A 22949-nucleotide genomic window follows, 5' to 3' on the forward strand; every position below is an offset into this window, starting at 1 on the left:
CTCGACAACCCTCTTTTCCCCCATAATAATTGTGAAATGTGTTGGCTTTGATATTTTGTGTGAGTTCTTTACCTACTCCATTTTGTAGCTCTTATAATGTATGTTTTGTCACCCTTCCCTGTCCTTTATATCTCTCCATTCACCAGGATATGTATTTTTTTTCATTTTAGAATGCATTTTCTTTCAGTTATATGTTGTCTATTACCTCTATTTACCCATTGCTTTGTTTGCCAAGGAGAACTCCACACCCTTAGGGGTATAAACTGCTTGTGTACCACCAAACCCCCCACCCCCCACCAATCTTTCGTCTAATATCAATTAATATATTTGCCCAGTTTATTGTGGATAATCTTTGCCTCATCATATTGAAGACAGCCATATGTAAAGCTAAAATCCTAATAGCCATTTTCTGTTTCTTCCTTTCAAACACCTTGGAGGTGGGAAGGGGGGAGCAAATCCCACAAACGCTCACGAGAGGGTCATAACAGGATTTGCACCAGGGAGATTTCAGAATGAAAACTTTCTCGCGCCTGCTGGCGATGTAATCCGGTTCACACCCAACGAGGGTGTGAACCAAATTACCATCAATCTGCACAGATTTAAATATTCCTAAACAGCTTAATGCCATTGCTTCTGGGGAAGTCAAATCTTCCATCTGCTGGCGCGAATCACTACTGCTCTCCAGCAGTCAAGATGACCATGCCAGGGCATGGACACCAGTGCAACACCTGGGTAGTCAGGGACATGGCAGGACATTGCCCTGGCTTTGCAACGGCAGTGCCAACTTCTACTCTAATACCTATTTATCTTTTGTTATAACCTCTCTTATCATTGACTTCGTCTGAGGGTCTTAAAAGAAGTAGATAATAAGATAGATGTTAATTTTTCAAAATTCCCTAAATTCTGGAAAGGTTCAAATCAGACTGGAAAGGAATAAATATAATCTCTGTATTCAAGAAGGGAGAGTGGCAGAAAACAGGAAATAATAGGCCAATCTTTCATGTGGAAAGTGTTACCGAGTCGATCATTAACCAGGTTAAAGCTCATCACTTCAAAATGGGGAAGAGTCAGCATGGTTTTAAGATAGAAAAGTCATGTGTAACTAATTTACTAGAGTTTTTGAAGGGCTAACATGTGCTGCAGATAGAGGGGGGCCCGTAGATGTTAGATTTACAGAAAGCATTCAATGTCAGGTTATTGTGGAAAATTAAAAAGCTCATGGTGTAGAGAGTAATATATTAGCCTGGATAAAAGATTAACTGGCTGACAGAAAACAGAATATGAATCTTCGTCTAATTGGCAGGATATGATGAGTGAAGTCCTGCAAGGGTCTGTGCTAGGGCCTCAACGTTTTACAATGTACATCAATGACTTTGATGGTGGAGATGACAGTACAGTAACCATTTGGGACTAGGTATTAAACTATCATGCTTAATTAATTACCTGTCTTTCAGCATTCACATAGCTTTCAGATAGTAATGGAGAGAAGAGATCATTGAAAGCCAACAGCTTGCCTCAATACGAGTAAAACAGCAACCTCTGGAGGCCATCCACCACAAATGGATAGGAGGTAACTTAACTTTTAGCAGAAGTGTGAAATGCATGATATCAGACTGACTGTTCACTATACATCTACCTGATTTTCTTTCCCACTGACGCCATTAAAAAGGATAATTGGGCACAATTCATAACGGGTGCCATTCCACTACTGCTCATTTTATATTAGCTAAAACTTAGAAATATCCTGTGATTTTACATACTTAAATTACACCCTGACGCTCCAAAGATTTTTTGAACTGATGATTAAACCTTATCCCGAAGTGCTCAATTCCTTTTTATCTCAAATACAATTCTGTGTGGGAAAATAAAGAACAAATATTTTTAGGAGTTCATCACAAGGAGTGTGATGTCTTTCATCCATTTGACTTATTAATAGAACACTATCAGGCTATTAGTTTTACAATTACCATAATAGAAATAAGTGATTTAAAACCTTAAATAAACTGAGAAACATTAAAAGGTTTATGACAAATCCCATATTTCTACCTACAGATCAATTTTCATCAATTTTTTATTGACTACCACTTTGCTTATAAAATGTTGAATTTTTGAAATTTTTGATGTTTTGTTGCTCGTTGTCTACCTTCAAGTGAAAATAGTTTTATGCTTATTCCTGTAACAGCTGCTTGTACAGTTGGCATGGGCTCTGCTCCCTTTACCAGTACTCAAATGTGAATTCCAAACTTAAATGGTGCTGGTGCTTGCTGACTGCATGACCAGCTGCTATGGTAACTAGGAAATTTCTTTGCCTACGCGATGATAAGCAGATTGCTGGCACTTGTAAAAAAAAATGCTGATTAACATTGCTCACAGGAAATGCTAAACCAGAATTATAAGAAAAGCAACAACCCATTATTGTGAGTCATTTCCCCTCAGATACCCCACAAGTTATTATGTCAAATTATTTTCCTTTAAATAATGATCATAGTTTGAAATCCAAAAACAACAAAGTTAATTCTAAGGGCCAGCAATATAATGGTTGCTAGGGAGGCCTGTGCAGCATATTTAAAAAAGTGAAAAACTACAAGGAATACAAAATAACTTAATTAATAATTAAGTCTGGTATAGAATGGTTTGAAACTGGATATTCAATTCAACAGTATGTCCAGTATATTATTATCCTTATGTTTTGATAATGTATGCTGCATTAAAGTATTAACTTGACGTAAATACTTGAAAGTGTGTGATCTTGCAAAATCTATTTTAATGTCCAAAATTAAGATTCTATATATGCCCGTTGAACTGGTGGAGGCTGCCTCGCTAAATATTTTTAAGACGCGGGTTGATGGGTTTTTGATAAGAGAGGGGATTAAGGGATATGGGGAGAGGGCGGGAAAGTGGAACTGAGCAGTGACAGATCAGCCATGATCTTATTGAATGGCGGGGCAGGCTCGAAGGGCTAGATGGCCTACTCCTGCTCCTATTTCTTATGTTCTTATGTTCTTCTACATATAGATTTTTTAATAACTATACAGTAGCATAAAAGGGCAATACAGCAAAGTATCCCCATAGTCTAAATGTCCTGGTGGTAACTGCATTCCAGAGCACCAGGGTTTATTTCCTATAGTTCTTGTGTGTTTTAAATATAAAAAGACTATAATCTATGAGCAAATTTGACCTTCCGTAAAGGGTATAGTTGAAGCCTTTATATAGGAAATCACAAACTATTGTTTAAAGAAAACAAACTTTTCATTCCAACAAACATATTGTCAAATCATTTATAATGTATTGAATCTAAAAGTTAACTACAGTTTTGCAACAACCATAACAGATAATGTGAAAACATTGACAGCCATAGTTCTCTACTATTATATAGAACATCTCAGTTAAGCAATCTCCAATTTAATAGCACATTGAATAAAATACAAACTATGATTGAGTGGGCAATACCAAAATAACACATTCATTTTAGTTTCAAGAATTTTATAATAACCAACATTAAGGTGTTATCATCTATAGTACCTTCAATTCAAGGTATCAAATTTTTTTAAATTACATATCATGAATACAAACTCATGCTCTTTTCTTCTGAAGCAATTTTGGTATTATTGCATAACTTAGTCAACCTCACTCATCCAAGGAATCTAACTGTTAAAACTTTTCAGCACTGTTTCTACCTGGCTCTCTTAAGAGTACCTCAAACATCTTTACCTATCCATAAAAAGAAATAAAAGCTAAAATAACATGTAACTATGCAAAATTGCCTGTGACATGCTTAGTGATATTACACTTTGTAAAGGAGCAGTTTGTATTACACAGGATCGTGAAGTCTACTGGTGCCTCCCTAACCTGACAAATTTTCCTATACTTGATGAAATAGTCAAACATCATTTTACTTTTTATCTTTGCTAAGGGCGCAGCTGGAGTACTGTGTGCAGTTTTGGGCGCCGCACCTGCGCAAAGATATTTTGGCCTTGGAGGGAGTGCAGAGGAGGTTTACTAGGCTGATACCAGAGTTGAGGGGGTTGAGCTATGAGGAGAGGCTGAATAAACTAGGCTTGTACTCGTTAGAGTTTAGAAGAATGAGGGGAGATCTCATTGAGATGTATAAGATGATGAATGGGATGGATAGGATCGAGGTGGAGAGACTCTTCCCGCTCAAAAAAGACAGTAGGACTAGGGGGCACAGCCTCAAGATAAAGGGGGGGCGGTTTAGGACGGAGTTGAGGAGGAACTTCTTCACTCAAAGGGTGGTGAATCTCTGGAATTCTCTGCCCGTTGAAGTGGTGGAGGCTGCCTCGCTAAATATTTTTAAGAAGCAGGTTGATGGGTTTTTGATAAGAGAGGGGATTAAGGGTTATGGGGAGAGGGTGGGAAAGTGGAACTGAGCCACGACAGATCAGCCATGATCTTATTGAATGGCGGGGCAGGCTCGAAGGGCTGGATAGCCTACTCCTGCTCCTATTTCTTATGTTCTTATGTTCTTAATCTTCAATGCTAGGACTGTAGCTAGCTACCTCTCTCCTAACTGCCATGTCTTCTTGATGCCACTGCCAGGCTTCATATCTTGCTAGTAGAATACAACATTTAATGCATGAACTGCAGATTAATGCAATAGTTCAATGTTTCTGATCACAGTGCTCCCTTTTATTTATCTGAACATTTAGGTTGAATTAATTAATACATTTCTAGGTTTTGATGCTATATTAATCGGCGACAATACAGTTTTACAACAGCAGTGCATATAAACTTACATCTATGCTGAACATCAACAGATATTGCATTGTTATTTTTAAAAATACAGAACTTAAAAAGTGCACTTTCAAATTACCTACAGAACAGGTACAGTTATCAAATTGTTTGCGCTATGAACACAAAAATCACAGCTATATTTCCAAGAGTTGTGTATTTGCAATGTAACTTCAAGATCGTTGCTTACTTTACAACAATGAGAATAATTCAAAAGTACAGCACTGGTGCTTTGGCACAATCTGAGTTTGTGAAATATGTTATATAAATGCAAGCCTTCTTTCTTTTCTTCCTGCTCTGATACTTATATTTTATGAAATGCAGTACAAGACAATCAACATAAACAAACATGACAATATAGATGAAAAATAAAATTTTATCAGGCTCCTTTATACTGCAGCTCATATCCTGGGAAATAATGCCAAACATGGGTCCCCATTTCTATTCGGCAGGTCTGACAGCATCTGCGGGACAGAATAGAGCCAACATTGAGACTAGATGGCCGTTCTAGCTGCTCTGACAAAGGGTCACCTAGACTCAAAATGTTGGTTCTATTCCCTCCCCACAGATGCCCTCAGACCTGCTGAGATTTTAGAGCATTTTCTGTTTTGTTTCAGATTCCTGCATCCACAGTATTTTGCTTTTATTTGCACTTCTATTGGTCTACTGGAAAGTGGACTACTTAGTTCAGGAATGCTATTAACATGAGGACCATCTATCGTCAGTCATTTGTACTGCACTGGAGTAATACTGTTATAAAGTAAAGTAACAGTTCAAAGTCATGGATAATTTCATTATAGCCAATGTGAGTTTTGTTGAATAGTTACAACAACAATAGAATTCCCGTCATCACTTTTAACTTAGTTCAGCTTGGCAGAATGCAAGGAAACTTAACCAGGATCTCAGGCCCCAATAAGGTGATTCTGGAACACAATGAAAAATTGAAGCACTCCTACATCATAGCTTTGCAGATTCTATTATTATTTCTCCTCAACGTTAAAGAATAGAATTATCACAGTACATCAGGATAAAATAGCTCATATACTGAACTTGTTTCATTTCATTATTCTACAGCAGGTTTACACCCCTAAAAGGAATTAAGCCTGAAACACTACAATATTGTCAAAAACAATCATAATATTAAAGCTATCATTCCAACATAGAGATAATAACAAAATCACCAGTTTGCATTCACCGCTGATCCTTGTTCTGCAGAAAATGTCAGTCATACTTGTAAATTACTGGTCCCACTCATAACTAAACACCAGTGCCACTTCATTGAAAACTGCGTCCCCACATAAAATGGCACTTCTCTCGTCAGTGTGCAGTAATTGGAATACTGGAGTCACTGAATTCTACAGCTTTACTACCAACCTTGTTGAAAAGGTCAAAAGCCATTCTTGAGCAACATGGGGCTTAAGTGCTCATGTTAGACATACTGATTTTCAAGAAACAATTTTCAATTTGAGATCAGCACAAAAATCAGCAATTTCTTTTTTGCTTTTGGTCCATATAGTTTAACAAACATTTGAAAGAGAGAGCGCCTGCTTAAAATATTAAGTGAACTGTAGCACAATAATGGAATTCTCGCAAGCACATATGGGACAAAGCTTCATGAAAGGGCAGCCATTCACGTTAAATTTGACTACAGTGCTCCAACACTTAAAATACAACTGCAGTCACCCGTACCATTACTCAGTATTTAATGCTAATGGTACTATTTAAATAAAAATGTTGAACACCAAACTGCTACAGAAACTGCTTCCAGTAAATGAATGTTGACCCACATACTTGACAATAATAAATAACAAAGCTTCAGTTTAAATAGAGTGGAAGGGGTAAAAGAGGTGTACAAACTAATTAAAAATCACACTTCAAAGTATCTTTTCCATCCAAGCACATGAATCTTTATGCAAATTTGAAATCCAATAACAAACAAAATATGTATCCCCTAAAATCAAAGTGGGCTTTAAGATCATTTAAAATTATTTATATTGATAATATCAACTATTGAATCATTTGTTTGTAGTGTTAATGATTTACAAACACATTAAACGTGAAAAAACATGCAAGTGTATTACACTGCCAGTACCGCACCTGTTTTGGCAGTAACCAATTTTGTGAACTGTAACCTGTAAAGCTACAGTTGGCCTGCTTTCCGACTGAAAGTACAACATTCTGGGTGGCATATCTTGAAAGAAAAAAGCCCTTGGCCTCGTCTTTTTATGTGGCTAATGAGATCTCTCTTTTCTCTGACAATCTGACAGCGTTCCCTAAACGAAGCTGGGCTAGTAACAGTGAGCCACTGAATTGGCAATGCATTGTTAGCAGCTGTTTACATTCTTTTGGGATCTCAGCATGGAGGTAGAAGGGGTGATTTCAACCGATTAATGTAATTACTGCAACCATTCATGTAGTAATAACATAATTAGAACATTTTTGCAGCTGAAGCCAAGTACAATGCAGATCGCATAGAAAACAACTTTACTGACAACCTACTTCCTTAATATTGCTATCTGATGCTGTGAAATTTTACTTTTGTGGTGAGGCTTTATAGGAAACCTTGGTTTACTGGCACCACATAAAATAAAATATTAAAAGTCAATATACGCATACACTTGTCATCAATTGTTCTGGGCAAACTAATCTCATGTGGAATTTCTGACTCTACAGCAAGTATGGAATGTGTTTTATACATTGACAATTGATAAGTATATTATGAACACAATGCGCTTGGGTTCTCTTTTATCACTCAGTTCAATCCATTCCAACTATATCTACTCAGCTGTTTGTTATAGACCAATCACTTGATCCACGCTACTGTGCACTTCCAGCAACCTGACTGCTGATTTTAAAAATGCATTATTGCAAAAAAATGCAAGTAGATTAACTGGAATGACCATAAGAAATAAAACAGTAGGTCATTCGGCCCCTCAAGCCTGCTCAGTAATTCAAAAGAATAATGGCTGATTCAACATTCCTCACATTCACTTTCCTGCCCTTTTCCCTGTAACCCTTGATTCCCTTGCTGATCAAGAATCTATTTACCTTAGCCTTAAATATGCACAAGGACTCTGCCTCTGTGTGACAAGGAGTTCCAAAGATTCCCAACTCTCAAAGAAGAAATTCTTCCTCATCTCAGTCTTAAATTGGCATCCGAAACCCTATTCTGAAGGGAGGTCCTCTGGTCCGAGACTTTCCCACGAAGGGAAATATCCTCCTCTGTCAAACCCCTTAAGAATCCAATGGGGCTGATTTTCCCAGCCCACTGTGCTACAGAGTCTTTTTGAATAGGAGTGTCACATTGGCATTTTCCAGTACTCTGGTACTTCTCCAAAATCCACAGATTATTGGAAAATTACTATGTAATCACGATCTCCACTGCTACTTCTTTTAGGATCCTAGGATGCAAGCCATCAGGGCCAGGTGACTTATTTGCCTTTAGCCCCATTCATTTGTCTGATACAACGTCTCTAGCACTGTACTTAATTCCTCCCCATATTCTTTAGTATTAATGGGATGTTCAAAAGTATCTTCCACCGTAAAGACTGATGCAAAATATAAGAACAAAGGAACATAAGAAATAGGAGCAGGAGTAGGCCAACTAGCCCTTCGAGCCTGCCCCGCCATTCAATAAGATCATGGCTGATCTGTCGTGGCTCAGTTCCACATTCCCGCCCTCTCCCCATAACCCTTAATCCCCTCTCTCATCAAAAACCCATCAACCCGCGTCTTAAAAATATGTAGCGAGGCAGCCTCCACCACTTCAACGGGCAGAGAATTCCAGAGATTCACCACCCTTTGAGTGAAGAAGTTCCTCCTCAACTCCGTTCTAAACCGCCCCCCCTTTATCTTGAGGCTATGCCCCCTAGTCCTACTGTCCTTTCTGAGCGGGAAGAGTCTCTCCACCTCTACCCTATCCAACCATTCATCATCTTATACGTCTCAATGAGATCTCCCCTCATTCTTCTAAACTCTAACGAGTACAAGCCTAATCTATTCAGCCTCTCCTCATAGCTCAACCCCCTCAACTCCGGCATCAGCCTAGTAAACCTCCTCTGCACTCCCTCCAAGGCTAAAATATCCTTGCGTAAGTACGGCGCCCAAAACTGCACACAGTACTCCAGCTGCGGCCTCACCAATGCCCTATACAGCCGCAGCAAGACCTCCCTACTTTTATATTCAATCCCCCTCGCTATGAAGGCCAGCATCCCATTCGCCTTCCTGACCACCTGCTGCACCTGCAAGCTGGGTTTTTGCGACTCATGCATAAGTACCCAGAGGTCCCTCTGCACCATCACCTGCTGCAGTTTTTCTCCAAGTAATAATCCTTCCTACCATTATTCCTACCAAAGTGGACGACCTCGCACTTACCAACATTAAATTCCATTTGCCATAACTTCTCCGCCATTTCCTTATTCCTAATAATTATTTCCCCAGATTAAAGCCAATGTTCACCTTGACCTCTCTCTTCCTTTTTATATATTTAAAGAAGCTCATATTGTTACTTTTTATATTCCTCGCTAGTTTGCTCTCGGTTATTTTCTCTCATGTTATTATCTTTTTAGTCCACCTTTGTTGATTTTAGAATTTATTCCAAATTTTGGGGCTTTCACTGACTTTTTTCTCCTTGTATGCTTTCTCTTTCAACTTGATAACGCTCCTTAACTTCCTTGGTTAGCCATAGCTGGTTTACCTTTTTCTTAGAACCTTTTCTCCTGACGGTGGTATATTTTTGCTGAGAGTCATGAATTACCACTGCTTGCTTACTGTCTTTCCTGTTAATCAACACCCACCCCCAGCATCCACCTTAGCTAATTCTATCCTCATTTCATTGTAATTCCCTTTATTTAAGTTAAATACAGTTGTTTCTAACCTAAGGGTGCACAGTGGTGAACACTGCTGCCTCCCATCGCCAGGGACCCAGGTTCAATTCCAGCCTTGGGTGACTGACTAAATGGAGTTGTACATTTTCTCCATGTCTGCTTGGATATCTTTTGGGTGCTCCAGTTGCCTTCCACAGTCCAAAGATGTGCAGGTGAGACAGATTGGCCATGCTAACTTGCCCCCGAGTGTCCAAGATTTTGTAGATTAGCATGATAAAAGGGTGTGGGGTTATAATCTGGGAGCTGCTGAGCCTGAGTAAGATGCTCTTTTGAAGGGTTGGTGCCAACTCCATGGATTGAATGGCCTTCTGCACTGTAGGAGTTCTATGGTTCTAAGTTTCTCAATCTTCAACTGAATATTAAACTCTATCATATTCTGATTAATATTTTGTAGGGGATCTTTTACTCAAATTATTGCTTAAACCTCTTAAACCTATTTAATTACCCATTACCAGATCCAAGATAGGCTGTTTCCTGGTTGGCTCTATGACATACTCCTCTAGGAAAGTATCCCGAATGCACTCTATGAATTTGTGGTTGTAGCTACACTTTCCAATAACTGGCCCTAGGGCATTAGTCTCAGTTCTGCCTAGGTGCAATGCACACAATTTGTGCTGGCCCCACCTCCCCAGGAACAGAAACCCTTCCCCTTGCATCATCTTTCTGCTACATTTTCATGGGATATAGCCTACTATTTCTACTTTGATTAGCATGTGGTATTGCATTCTCTCACTTTATCCTGCTCTCCCATGCAGTAGAGCTAACCTTGCTACAACAATTAAGCTGTTACTCTCCCGAGAGGCTATTCCTATATCCAAAGTGGTATATCTGCTTTGCCGGGAATGGCCACAGTGGGCTCCAGCCAGCCTAGTCTGCTTACTCTGCCTGGTAGTCACCCAATCCCTTTCTGCCTGTAAAGTTTTCACCTGGAGTGTGGACAACTCTTTGAACGTGCTATCCACAATACTCTGGATATTCCATGGTGCCAACAGCCACCATTCCAGCTCCAAAGCCTGAATTTCCATGAGACACATCCTGCACACATGCTAGCCCTGGGCACTGGAAAGTGTTAAACTAAAAGCGGAGGAATTTAGAGTAGCTAAGAGTAGTGGGCGAGAAGAGGATTGGGAGAGGTTTAAATGTCAACAAAGATTGACAAAGAAGTTGATAAGGAAGGGTAGGAGAAACTATGAAGCTGGGCTAGCGCTTAATATAAAAAAGGATAGCAAGAGTTTTTATAAATATATAAAAAGGAAGAGGCTGGCTAGGGTGAATGTTGGTCCTTTAGAGGATGAGAAAGGGGACCTAGTGGTAGGGGATGGGGATATGGCTAAGGTATTGAATAACTTTTTTGTTTCTGTCTTCACGGAGGAGGACGTGAATAATTTGCCGGGTGTTAGCGATGGAAAGGTGGTAGGACTGGAGGGTCTTAATGACATTACTGTTACTAGAAAGGCAGTGCTCGACAGACTGGAGGGGCTGATTGTGGACAAGTCCCCAGGACCGGATGGAATGCATCCGAGGGTTCTGAAAGAAATGGCGGAGGTGATAGTGGATGCCTTATTAAATATTATTAAAAATTATTAAATATGCCCAGCCTCCCACATAGAGCATGAGGAGCAAACCATGGCTTTGTGCTCTCCTGCCATGACTTACATTTGGATTAAACCTTTACAGGACTCTTAAAATCAATTAATATCAATTACTTTGCAGCCCTTCTTACCTTGACCTCATTAATACAAAATATAGCCCTTACACAAAATAAAGACTTTACAAACAATTAGCAATAATAGTCAGATAAATACTTACCTATGTACTCGCCCAATCAGCAGCTTCCACTTGCCCTGATTACCTTTCAATCCAGTGTCACCCAAGAGCTCTGCCTCTGGATTGAGTGATGGTACACTGGCTGCTCCTTTTAATGTTTTCCCTGCTCAGCTATTCCTCAAGATTTATTCTCTCGCTGACCTCAAAGTCCCTCTTTTCCCTTATCTGCAATTTCCCTTAGATCTTACTTCTATTTTAAAGAAGTACTCACCAATCAGACAAAAGGGGAGACTGATCCCCTCCCTCTTTCACCCAACTCCAGCTGCACTCTAAAGCAACAAGACCACCCTGAAGGAGCCCTTCTTTTATGGCCCCTAATTCACAGTTTCTGAAACTGGATAAACCAGTTGTCTAATTAACTAGCTTCAGCTAGTTAATGAGAACTCCTGTCTTAAAGCTGCAATTAAGCTTCACTGAATCAAAAGAACAACTTTTAGTTAATTGCTAAATTAAAGAACAAACTAGACTTTAAAGTGTAATTTAGATTGAAATGATCCCTTAATTTAAATTCTCCCTTAAAATTTACCATTATTAAAGAGCCTGCACAAAATGGGTTGAATGGCCTCCTTCTGTACTGTACTAAACTACAGTTTTGTGGGGATCATAGAATCATAATGGCACAGAAGCAAGCAATTTAGTTCATGGAGTGCATGTCCGCAGTGACTTGTCGTTATCGTCCCTTGTCTCTCTGCTACTGTCTCCTCCGTTTGAATATTGTGTCTTATTCCAATCCTCTTGGCTCTTCTTTAAAGTTTTCGTTTTCTACAATCTCTACGCTCACCTTCCCTAGCCCCACCTCTGGTAACTCACTGAAATAATCTCACTCCTTTCTTCTGAGAGGCTGTTCAGAATTAGCTAGCATCCTTGCTAATTACCATCTTAATTTCAAGTCTCCTTGGCAATGCCCTCCTGTACACCCTTAATATTTTCCTTCATGTAAATTCTTTTACTCACTTGCCTGACATTACCCTCTTCACGTGGTCTCTATTTCCCTGTATTTTGATGGTAGACAAGGCCAAGTCTGGTCAGTTCCTTGTCATTCACATCCCCCCAGTCCCTTTCAACACCACTTCCTTCTTTACCCAACCTGGAAAAATCTGAGATATCTTCTGACTCCCAATTGCCTAGCCTTTACATCTTCATTTGCCACACTACTTATTTAACTGTTGCTCTGCTCAATCATTCCTCTGCTTCTTTCCTTTGTGTTGCATTTCCTATTAAAGCCTTTTCTGACTTCAGCTCTGGTCAAACTCCATGCTATGTCCATACATCTTCAGTACCCCAGGTTGAAGGGTATAGACCGGAACATTTTGCCACACAACTGGGTCAGTCAATTATCGGTGGATCTGGCTGGCCTATTTCAAGAAATATTGAGCATTGCCCTCCTCCACCACAATTGTTCAACCTTCCAGCATCATCTTGAAATCTAAAGATAATCACTAAATCTTTCTCACTACCATTACTTTAAATCTTATCCTCCGGACTCTAACTCAAACAATTGTGAATGCCTTCTTTTGGTTCAACTCTTAGTTTTCCAACAGTAACCAGATCATCTCCAACAACAGGGGAAATATGAAGACATCAGGCAGATAATTGGACGAATAAACTGGAAGGAGGTGTTCTTGGGGAAAAGTACAGAAGGAAGGTGGCGGATATTCAAGGAATGTTTGACTGGAGCTCTGCACGATAACGTTCCAATGAGACAAGGAGGTTTTGGTAGGGCGTGGGAACCGTGGTGCACGAAGGTTGTGGTGAACTTAGTCAGGAAGAAAGGAAAGGTGTATAAAAGGTTCAGAGAGCTAGGAGATGTTAAGGATCTAGAGGAGTATAAGGCTTGTAGAAAGGAGCTTAAAAAGGAAATTAGGAGAGCCAGAAGGGGTCATGATAAGGCCTTGGCAGGTAAGATTAAGGAGAATCCCAAGGCCTTCGACAAATATGTGAAAAGTAAAAGGATGAGAAGAGAAGGGATAGGACCTATAAAAGGTGAAGGGGGAAAAGTCTGTGTGGAACCGGAAGAAATGGCAGAGGTGCTTAATGAGTACTTTGCCTCGGTATTCACGGTGGAAAGTGATCTGGGAGGTTGTACTACAGGTTTGCGGCAGTCTGAAAAGATTGACTATGTGGATGTTAAGGGAGAGGATGTGTTAGAACTTTTAAACTCTATCAAGATAGACAAGTCACCGGGACCGGATGGGATGTACCCCAGGTTACTGTGGGAGGTGAGGGAAGTGATTGCAGAGCCCCTGGCGATGATCTTTGCTTCGTCGATGGAGACGGGAGAGGTTCCATAGGATTGCGGATGTGGTTCCTATTTTCAAGAAAGGGAACAGGGATAGCCCGGGAAATTACCGACCAGTGAGTCTGACCTCAGTGGTTGGTAAATTGATGGAGAGGCTTCTGAGGGACAAGATTTATGAGCATTTGGAGAAGTTTAGAATGATCAGAAATAGTCAACATAGTTTTGTCAAGGGCACGTCGTGCCTTACGAGCCTAGTTGAGTTCTTTGAAAATGTGACTGAGCACATTGACGAAGGAAGAGCGGTTTACATGGACTTCAGCAAGGCGTTTGATAAGGTCCCCCATGCAAGACTTCTTGAGAAGGTGAGAGGGCATGGGATCCAGGGGGTTTTGGCCTTGTGGATCCAGAACTGGCTTGCCTGCAGAAGGCAGAGAGTGGTTGTGGATGGGTCTTTTTCTGCATGGAGGTTGGTCACCAGTGGAGTGCCCCAGAGATCTGTTCTAGGACCCTTGCTGTCTGTCATTTTCATTAATGACCTGGATGAGAAAGTGGAGGGATGGGTTAGTAAGTTCGCAGATGATACGAAGATTGGTGGTGTTGTGGATGGTCTGGAGGGATGTTAGAAGTTGCAGCGGGACATAGATAGGATGCAAGACTGGGCGGAGAAGTGGCAGATGGACTTCAATGCAGATAAATGTGTAGTGGTCCATTTCGGCAGGACCAATGGGATGAAGGAATACAATATCAAGGATAGGAGTCTTAGCTGTGTTGAAGAGCAGAGGGATCTTGGGGTCCGGGTCCATAGGACTCTTAAATCGGCCTCGCAGGTGGAGGATGTGGTCAAGAAGGTGTATGGTGTACTGGCCTTCATTAATCGAGGGATTGAGTTTAGGAGTAGGGAGGTAATGCTGCAACTTTATAAGACCCTTGTCAGACCCCACTTGGAGTACTGTGCGCAGTTCTGGTCGCCTCACTATAGGAAGGTCGTGGAAGCTATCGAAAGGGTGCAGAGGAGAATTACAAGGATGTTGCCTGGATTGGGAGGCATGCCTTATGAAGATGGGTTGAGGGAGCTGGGACTCTTCTCCCTGGAGAGACGAAGGTTGAGAGGCGACTTGATAGAGGTTTATAAGATGTTGAGAGGAATAGATGGGGTGGATTCTCAGAGGCTATTTTCCCAGGGCTGAAATGGTCACTATGAGAGGACACAGATTTAAGGTGCAGGGAAGCAAGTACAGAGGAGATGTTAGGGGTAAGTTTTTCACTCAGAGGGTGGTGAGTGAATGGAATCGGCTGCCATTGGTGGTGGTGGAGGCGAACTCGCTGGGGTCTTTTAAAAGACTTCTGGATGAGTATATGGAATCCAATGGGATTGGGGATTATAGATATGGGGGATATATATAGATTGGTGGCTTAGTAGGTATAGAAGTGATCGGCGCAACTAGTGGGCCGAAGGGCCTGTTTGTGCTGTAGTGTTCTATGTTCTATGTTCTAATGGCTTTTCGTCACATCCAATTACCCTGGAGTCCCCAAGGATCCATCCTTAACTCTCGCCTCTTCCTCATCTTGGTAACATCATACAAAGACATAGGCTCCTTTTGGGAGAATCCCAACCAAGAGATTTTCCCGCCCGTTTTTTGGACATACTTATCTGAACGAATCTCCAACACTCTGAGCATCAGAGCACCTCAGAAAGATTCACCCTGCTAAGTGAGGAGCGGGGCCTCATCCCACTGGAGGTGTCCAAATCAGTGCATTAAGCAGGCCACTGCGCATACACCGATCTGTCAGTGAGGAGATCACCGCATGTGCACTGGCCCCTTCATCGCCAGCGTTCCAATATGTACCCAAGCCTCCTCCCTGATTGCTAGCCTCCCCATTTCAATTGCTGGCTTCCCTTCGCACCCCCCTTTGCCCCCAACCTCCTGGAAGGGCCTCAATGGTCTCTGTCCCCACCAGCGGGGTGAGGACACCTTTTTTGATTTGATTTACTATCACATGTATTAGAACACAGTGAAAAGTATTGTTTCTTGTATGCTGTACAGAAAGCATACAATTCATAAAGAAGAAAGGAGAGATTGCAGAATGGGGTGTTACAGTCATAGCTAGGGTATAGAGAAAGATCTACTTAGTGCGAGACAGGCCCATTCAAAAGTTTGATGGCACCAGTGAAGAAGCTGTTCTTAAGTCGGTTGGTACGTGACCTCAGGCTTTTGTTTCCTTTCCCGTTAGTGGGAAGCAGTTGTAAACCCCACGGTGGGAACCTCTCCTGGTGGGAGTCAAGATGTTAGTGGGTCTGGAAAATACTGTCCCAGGCCAGCTAATCAAATAGAAATTGCTATTTCCATACGGTAATCAGCTCCATGCTGATTGTTGGTGTGGAGCTGATTATACTTACAAAAAAGGGACTAAGAGACTCACAACCTGCATCTGAGTCCCGCTAAAGGACCCCCGCTAATGTTTCTCAGCCCGTTGAGCTACTTGAGCAGTGCAGAGGGCTGGGAAAATCCCGGCCATAATATCAGTTGCCAAACGTATGCCAACAACATCCAGCTTTACCTCTTCACCTTTTCTAATGACCCCTGTTATGCCTGCTTTGACAACCTTCTTGACTAATTCAGCCATAGTTTCCTCCATTAAAGCATATGATATACCAAAGTTATTCTTTTCATACCCTCACCACCAGTTGTACTTCCCGAGACACTGTCTCAGTTTGAAGTTGCGGTCACTGCATGGTATTTGATTCATACTTGACCTTCAGTCACATCGTCTAACCAACACAAAGACCGGCTATTTTTGTATTTGAAACATTGTCTTCCACACTGGTAGCATCCACTACCAGACATGCCCCTGCTAATATCTATCACCATCAATGAATGCCTACCTGTTTATCCAATCCAATACAGTTTAAATGTTGCTAGCCAAGCATTACCGTCATTGATCTTATGTTCAAAGGGTTATGAATGTTTAAGTTGCTTAACAGAGTACTCAGTAATTTTGAATACAGCAATGAAAAGGGCAAGGATCAAAACACCGGTCTCACCATGTTGTGGAAAGACAGACTAATGCAAAAATATCAACTTGGAATCTGTTAAATTGCAGTCCTCAACTTACTGTTCAGCCAAGATTTGCTTTCACACTGACCTATTTCATTCCTATAACAAACTGATATTCTATAGTGAAGGAAAGATAACTTCTGCCTCTCTACCAAAACTTTTCATCCTGTATCAGAACAGCACTGATAAACCCCAAGACGACATAGGAAGAGAAAACCAACTAAAAATGTGGATAGGTTTGGACATTGGCCCTGAAATTTCAAAACATTTTAAGCCATTTCTGTTTTCCAAAAAAGAAAAAGAAACAACTTGAGCACCTTTCACATGTCCCAAGGCTTTTCTTGGCCGTTGCAGTACTTTTAAGCTTTATTTACTGTTATTACGCAAGGGTACATGGCTAATATTTTTCTTTATTCATTCGTGGGACATGGGCGTCGCTGGCCAGCATTTATTGTCCATCCATAGTTGCCCTATGTGCGGTGTTGAGCCGCTTTGTTGAATCACTGCAGTCCATGTGTTGTGGGTTGATCCACAATGCCATTAGAGGCAATTCCAAGATTTTGACCCAGCGACTGCAAATATGCGTAAAGATCCCACAAATAGCAAAGTGATAAATAATTGGAACATCTGTTTTTGAGAGCTTTGGTTGATAAATAAATAGATCAGGACAACAGGAGAACTACAATCCTCTTTTATGGATATTCCCATAAAATCTTTTCCATAATGAGAGATTGGCTTCAACGTAATACCTCGCCTAAGAGAGGCAATTTCTGAAGTACACCACATCCTTGATCCTGTATTTAAATTTCAGCCTTGGCTACACAGTCAAACTTTTGGCATGGGGTTGAATCTACTGCCTGACTGAGAAGAGAAATGAAATTACTCATCCATTTCTGCACTTGACAGGAACAATGATGCAGGGCAATGAAAGATAAAATAGAAGCTGAATGCGAGCTTAAAAACTTTTTTCATTTGAATCCAAAAGTAACAATAACATAATGCACATGTTGCATTAATATAGTAAAGTAATGCATAAAATAATAAAACTCTATTCCATTAAAGTTTTTTTTGAATAGATCATAGAGTTATTTCTGAAAATTGAGATAAATTCTACATTTGTAATTGTTTGGAGTCAAAGTAGATCATTAAATAGCAAAAATATTTCCAATGATCTTAGATCAAGTAGATATGTAAATGTTTGGATCATGCTTTTTTAACCCCCCAACTTTCTCTTGCCATGCCCAATGCATTATTGCTATAACAGAGGCAATCACATGTATGTAGGGTGGTCAGTGGCGTAGCTGGGGGAGGTGTGGGGGGAGCAACCGGTCCCCCTGAGCACATTTTTCAGAAGTGGCACCTTTTATACTTACTAATTCCTGCCCACAGACAACCTCCTGACTGACAGCTCAATAAACCAATCAGGAGCATGACTCCTCACCCACTAACTGACAAGTTTACGGAGAGGCTGGAACCTGTATTGGGAATGTACATAACCTCGGAACTGAATGGCAGAAACACTCTTGTAAAATGCAATGAGGTGAGTGGATAAACACACCAGTACTCGTTTGTTAATTAAACTGCATCTTTTAATTCTGTTACAAAGTTGAGCCGGAAGTTACGAAGTTGAAAATCCATTTCTTTGTTGAAATTAACTATCTTGCAGCACTCCTGAGATTATGGTGTCAGAAAGAAATAGTCATTGTCCTTCCTACTGTCTGCAAGTGTCCACACGAGGGGATTTTGAATGCCTTTCGAACTTCGTGCACAGAATTCATCAATTACAGCCTACCTGTGATTATTGATTTTTTTTTAAATCTACATTTTGTGGTTATAGGGGAAGACCCACACCAACTCTTGACTGACAGCTCAATAAGCCAATCTGGAGCAGGGCTCCTTACTCACTAACTCCTGCCCACACACAACTCCTGACTGACAGCTCGATAAATCAATCCTAAGATGATATGTCAACACCACTCCCTCTCTCTGCCAATCTGGTACACAGGACCTCACTTAGTGCTGACTGATAGCTGAGTTCACCAATCACAGCACAGCACGTCCACAAGCTCTGCCAATCTGGACAAAGCTCCTCAGCCCCACTCTGTCAATGGGACATAAGAAATAGGAGCAGGAGTAGGCCATCTAGCCCTTCGAGCCTGCCCCGCCATTCAATAAGATCATGGCTGATCTGTCGTGGCTCAGTTCCACATTCCCGCCCTCTCCCCATAACCCTTAATCCCCTCTCTTATCAAAAACCCATCAACCCACGTTTTAAAAATATTTAGCGAGGTAGCCTCCACCACTTCAACGGGCAGAGAATTCCAGAGATTCACCACCCTTTGAGTGAAGAAGTTCCTCCTCAACTCCGTTCTAAACCGCCCCCCTTTTATCTTGAGGCTGTGCCCCCTAGTCCTACTGTCCTTTCTGAGCGGGAAGAGTCTCTCCACCTCTATCCTATCCATCCCATTCATCATCTTATACGTCTCAATGAGATCTCCCCTCATTCTTCTAAACTCTAACGAGTACAAGCCTAATTTATTCAGCCTCTCCTCATAGCTCAACCCCCTCAACTCCGGCATCAGCCGAGTAAACCTCCTCTGCACTCCCTCCAAGGCCAAAATATCCTTGCGTAAGTACGGCGCCCAAAACTGCACACAGTACTCCAGCTGCGGCCTCACCAATGCCCTATACAGCCGCAGCAAGACGTCCCTACTTTTATATTCAAACCCCCTCGCTATGAAGGCCAGCATCCCATTCGCCTTCCTGACCACCTTCTGCACCTGCAAGCTGGGTTTTTGCGACTCATGCACAAGGACCCCGAGGTCCCTCTGCACCGTCGCCTGCTGCAGTTCTTCGCCACGTAAGTAATAATCCTTCCTACCATTATTCCTACCAAAGTGGACCACCTCACACTTGCCAACATTAAATTCCATTTGCCATTTCCTGGCCCATTCGCCCAGCCTATCTAGATCCTTCTGTAGACTCTCCACACCCTCCGCACAATTTGCCGTTCCACCAATCTTGGTGTCATCAGCAAATTTCGACACCCTACACTCGGTTCCCTCCTCCAGATCATCTATATAAATGGTAAATAGCTGAGGCCCCAGCACCGACCCCTGGGGCACTCCACTAGTCACCAAACGCCAATCCGAATAGCACCCATTGACCCCCACTCTCTGCCTCCTATTTGACAACCAATCCTCTATCCACGCTAACACCCTACGCCCAACTCCATGTCCCCTGACCTTCTGCAATAACCTCTTGTGAGGTAACTTGTCAAACGCTTTCTGAAAATCAAGAAAGACCACATCCACCGGCTCTCCTCTATCCACCGCCCTAGACACATCCTCATAGAACTCCAGTAAATTTGTCAGACACGACTTCCCTTTAACGAAACCGTGCTGCGTCTGCTCTATCAAGCAATTCCCCTCAAGATGCCTCGCTATTTCCTCCTTGATGACGGATTCTAACATTTTACCCACAACAGACGTTAAACTAACCGGCCTATAATTCCCTGCCTTTTGCCTGGCACCCTTCTTAAACAACGGCGTAACATTAGCTGTTTTCCAATCTTCCAGCACTTCCCCGGAATCCAGCGACGTTTGGAAAATAGCCACCAAGGCATCCACTATCACCTCCGCCATTTCTTTCAGAACCCTCGGATGCATTCCATCCGGTCCTGGCGACTTGTCCACAATCAGCCCCTCCAGTCTGTCGAGCACCGCCTCTCTAGTAACAGTAATGTCATTAAGACCCTCCAGTCCTACCACCTTTCCATCTCTAACACCCGGCAAATTATTCACGTCCTCCTCCGTGAAGACAGAAACAAAAAAGTTATTCAAGACCTCAGCCATATCCCCATCCCCTACCACTAAGTCCCCCTTCTCATCCTCTAAGGGACCAACGTTCACCCTAGCCAGCCTCTTCCTTCTTATATATTTATAAAAAATCTTGCTATCCTTTTTTATATTAAGCGCTAGCCCAGCTTCATAGTTTCTCCTACCCTTCTTTATCAACTTCTTTGTCAATCTTTGTTGACATTTAAACCTCTCCCAATCCTCTTAGCTACTCTAAAGGCCTCCGCTTTTAATTTAACACTTTCCTTCACCTCCTTCGTTATCCATGGCTTATTACCTCTCCTCCTACGGTCCTTTTTGACCATTGGAGTAAATTTCTGCTGAGCACCAAGAAAGATCTCCTTAAAGATCCTCCACTGCTCCTCAGCAGACCTACCTTCCAACGCGCTCCCCCAGTCCACATTCGCCAATTCTTCTCTCATCCTACCGTACTCCCCTCTGTTCAAACAAAGGACGCGCGTCCGGGAACCCACTTTCTCCTCCTCCATCTGCACCAGAAACTCCACCATACAATGATCACTCTCCCCAAGAGGATCCTTCACCGCAAGGTCCCTAATTCTACCCGCCTCATTACATAGCACCAGATCCAAGATAGCTCGCTCCCTCGTCGGCTCCAACACACACTGTTCGAGGAAACTATCCTGGCAGCATTCCAAGAACTCTTCCTCGAGCCCCCCGCGTCCAACATGGGTCGACAAATCAATATGCAGATTGAAATCCCCCATAACTACGGCCATCCCATTCCTGCACGCCGCACTTATTTGCGCGTTAACAGCCCGCCCCACCTCCAGATCATTATTCGGGGGCCTATAGAAGACACCCACCAGCGTCTTCCTCCCTTTGCTGTTCCTAATCTCCACCCACAACGATTCCACCCTCTGCTCCTTGGATTTATGAAAGGATTTATCAAAAATAGTTTGAATATTAAAACTTAATCAAATTCAATGCTCACCTTAAAAATAAGATGCAATGGAGAAGACTACTTCAGCATCAGTAGACAAAGACAATATCACTAATTATAGGAATTGCAAAAATTCTTTCATCTGACAAAACGAGGAGCAACTTAAAACAAATTTCCATATAAAAGAATAGCTGATGCAAAATTCTATTTTTGGTCATGCAGCCCCAACATAATTCAAAGCACATTTAATGGGAGGTATTGTTAAATAGAATCATGTCATGGTTAATACGTGACCATCCTATTACACTGGAGTAGAAGAAATATGATCAGGTGAAGGTCACAATAAAACAAACATATGAATTTGAATCATACCACATGCAGCAGCTTGATTTTCTACATCAACAAAATATTCAAACATTCATTTAACTTCTTGAATCATATCTTGCACGAGTGCAGTTTATTTATCATACTATAAAATATAAATTATGTAATTAACTTTCAGATATATTAAATTCCCTCGAGCATTCCTTCAATTGCTCATAGCACATCTGAATAAAGTTCAGTGCATTGAATGTGATACATGCAAAAAGCTTTACCTGAATGGGTCTTAGTAGCATGTTTTTGCAGAAAATCCAGCAAATGAGCAAGAACCTTTTTATTGCATGGTATCACTTCCTCACCACACTCATAGCACCTGTGAATTTCAAAGATTTAAAAGAAACAATGCTGAAGAATAAATTCTGTACAGTATTTATTTTAAAAGTACAGTCTTTTAGTTTATTTTTGGCTTTCATATCAAAAAGCACTATGGCTGAAACACAATCTGAATTAAACATTTCTTAATACAGGCTATTATCAAAGTTTATTTATTAGCATCACAAGTAGGCATACATTAATACTGCAATGAAGTTATTGTGAAAATCCCCTCGTCGTCACACTCTGGCGCCTCTTTGGGTACACTGAGGGAGAATTTAGCATGGCCAGTGCACCTAACCAGTATGACTTTCAGACTGTAGGAGGAAACTGGAGCACCTGGAGGAAACTCACACAGACACAGGGGGACATGCAGACTCCGCACAGATAGTGACCCAAGCTGGGAATCAAACCCAGGTTCTTGATGCTGTGTGGCATCACTGCTAACCACTGTGCCGCCATGATGCCTTCAAGGCAACTTTAATTATCATAATATAACCTGGGGTAGTCTCCAAAGGACAGATGGGGGCACAGTTTTGAAAACATGTTCAGAAGAATTTTCTACATTAATATGTTTCCAGTTCAACAAGGAAGGGGGTATTCTTGGAGAATGAAGTGGATGGGCCATCTGGATCAACTGTTCAGGAACATTAAAGGAAAATGCTCACTGCATCATGTTTAGGTTAGCTGTGGAAAAGAACAAAGCAATCCAGAATAAAAATAAAGGGGTTCAAAGGAGTG

General features: G+C 41.6%; 1 protein-coding gene across 4 annotated transcripts in view; it reads right to left on the reverse strand.

Moving 5' to 3' along the window:
• The window catches only part of usp45 (ubiquitin specific peptidase 45), a 178373-nt gene that overhangs the window by 112077 nt on the left and 43347 nt on the right, over positions 1 to 22949 (reverse strand). For all 4 annotated transcript variants that reach the window (XM_080192658.1, XM_080192659.1, XM_080192657.1 and 1 more), the window contains exon 5: positions 22112 to 22209. In XM_080192658.1, coding sequence (XP_080048784.1) covers positions 22112 to 22209 — 98 coding nt within the window. The remainder of the gene's footprint in view (positions 1 to 22111; positions 22210 to 22949) is intronic.

Source organism: Carcharhinus amblyrhynchos, chromosome 7 (genome assembly GCF_965287045.1).
Source record: "Carcharhinus amblyrhynchos chromosome 7, sCarAmb.v2.hapA, whole genome shotgun sequence".
NCBI classification, from domain to species: domain Eukaryota; kingdom Metazoa; phylum Chordata; class Chondrichthyes; order Carcharhiniformes; family Carcharhinidae; genus Carcharhinus; species Carcharhinus amblyrhynchos.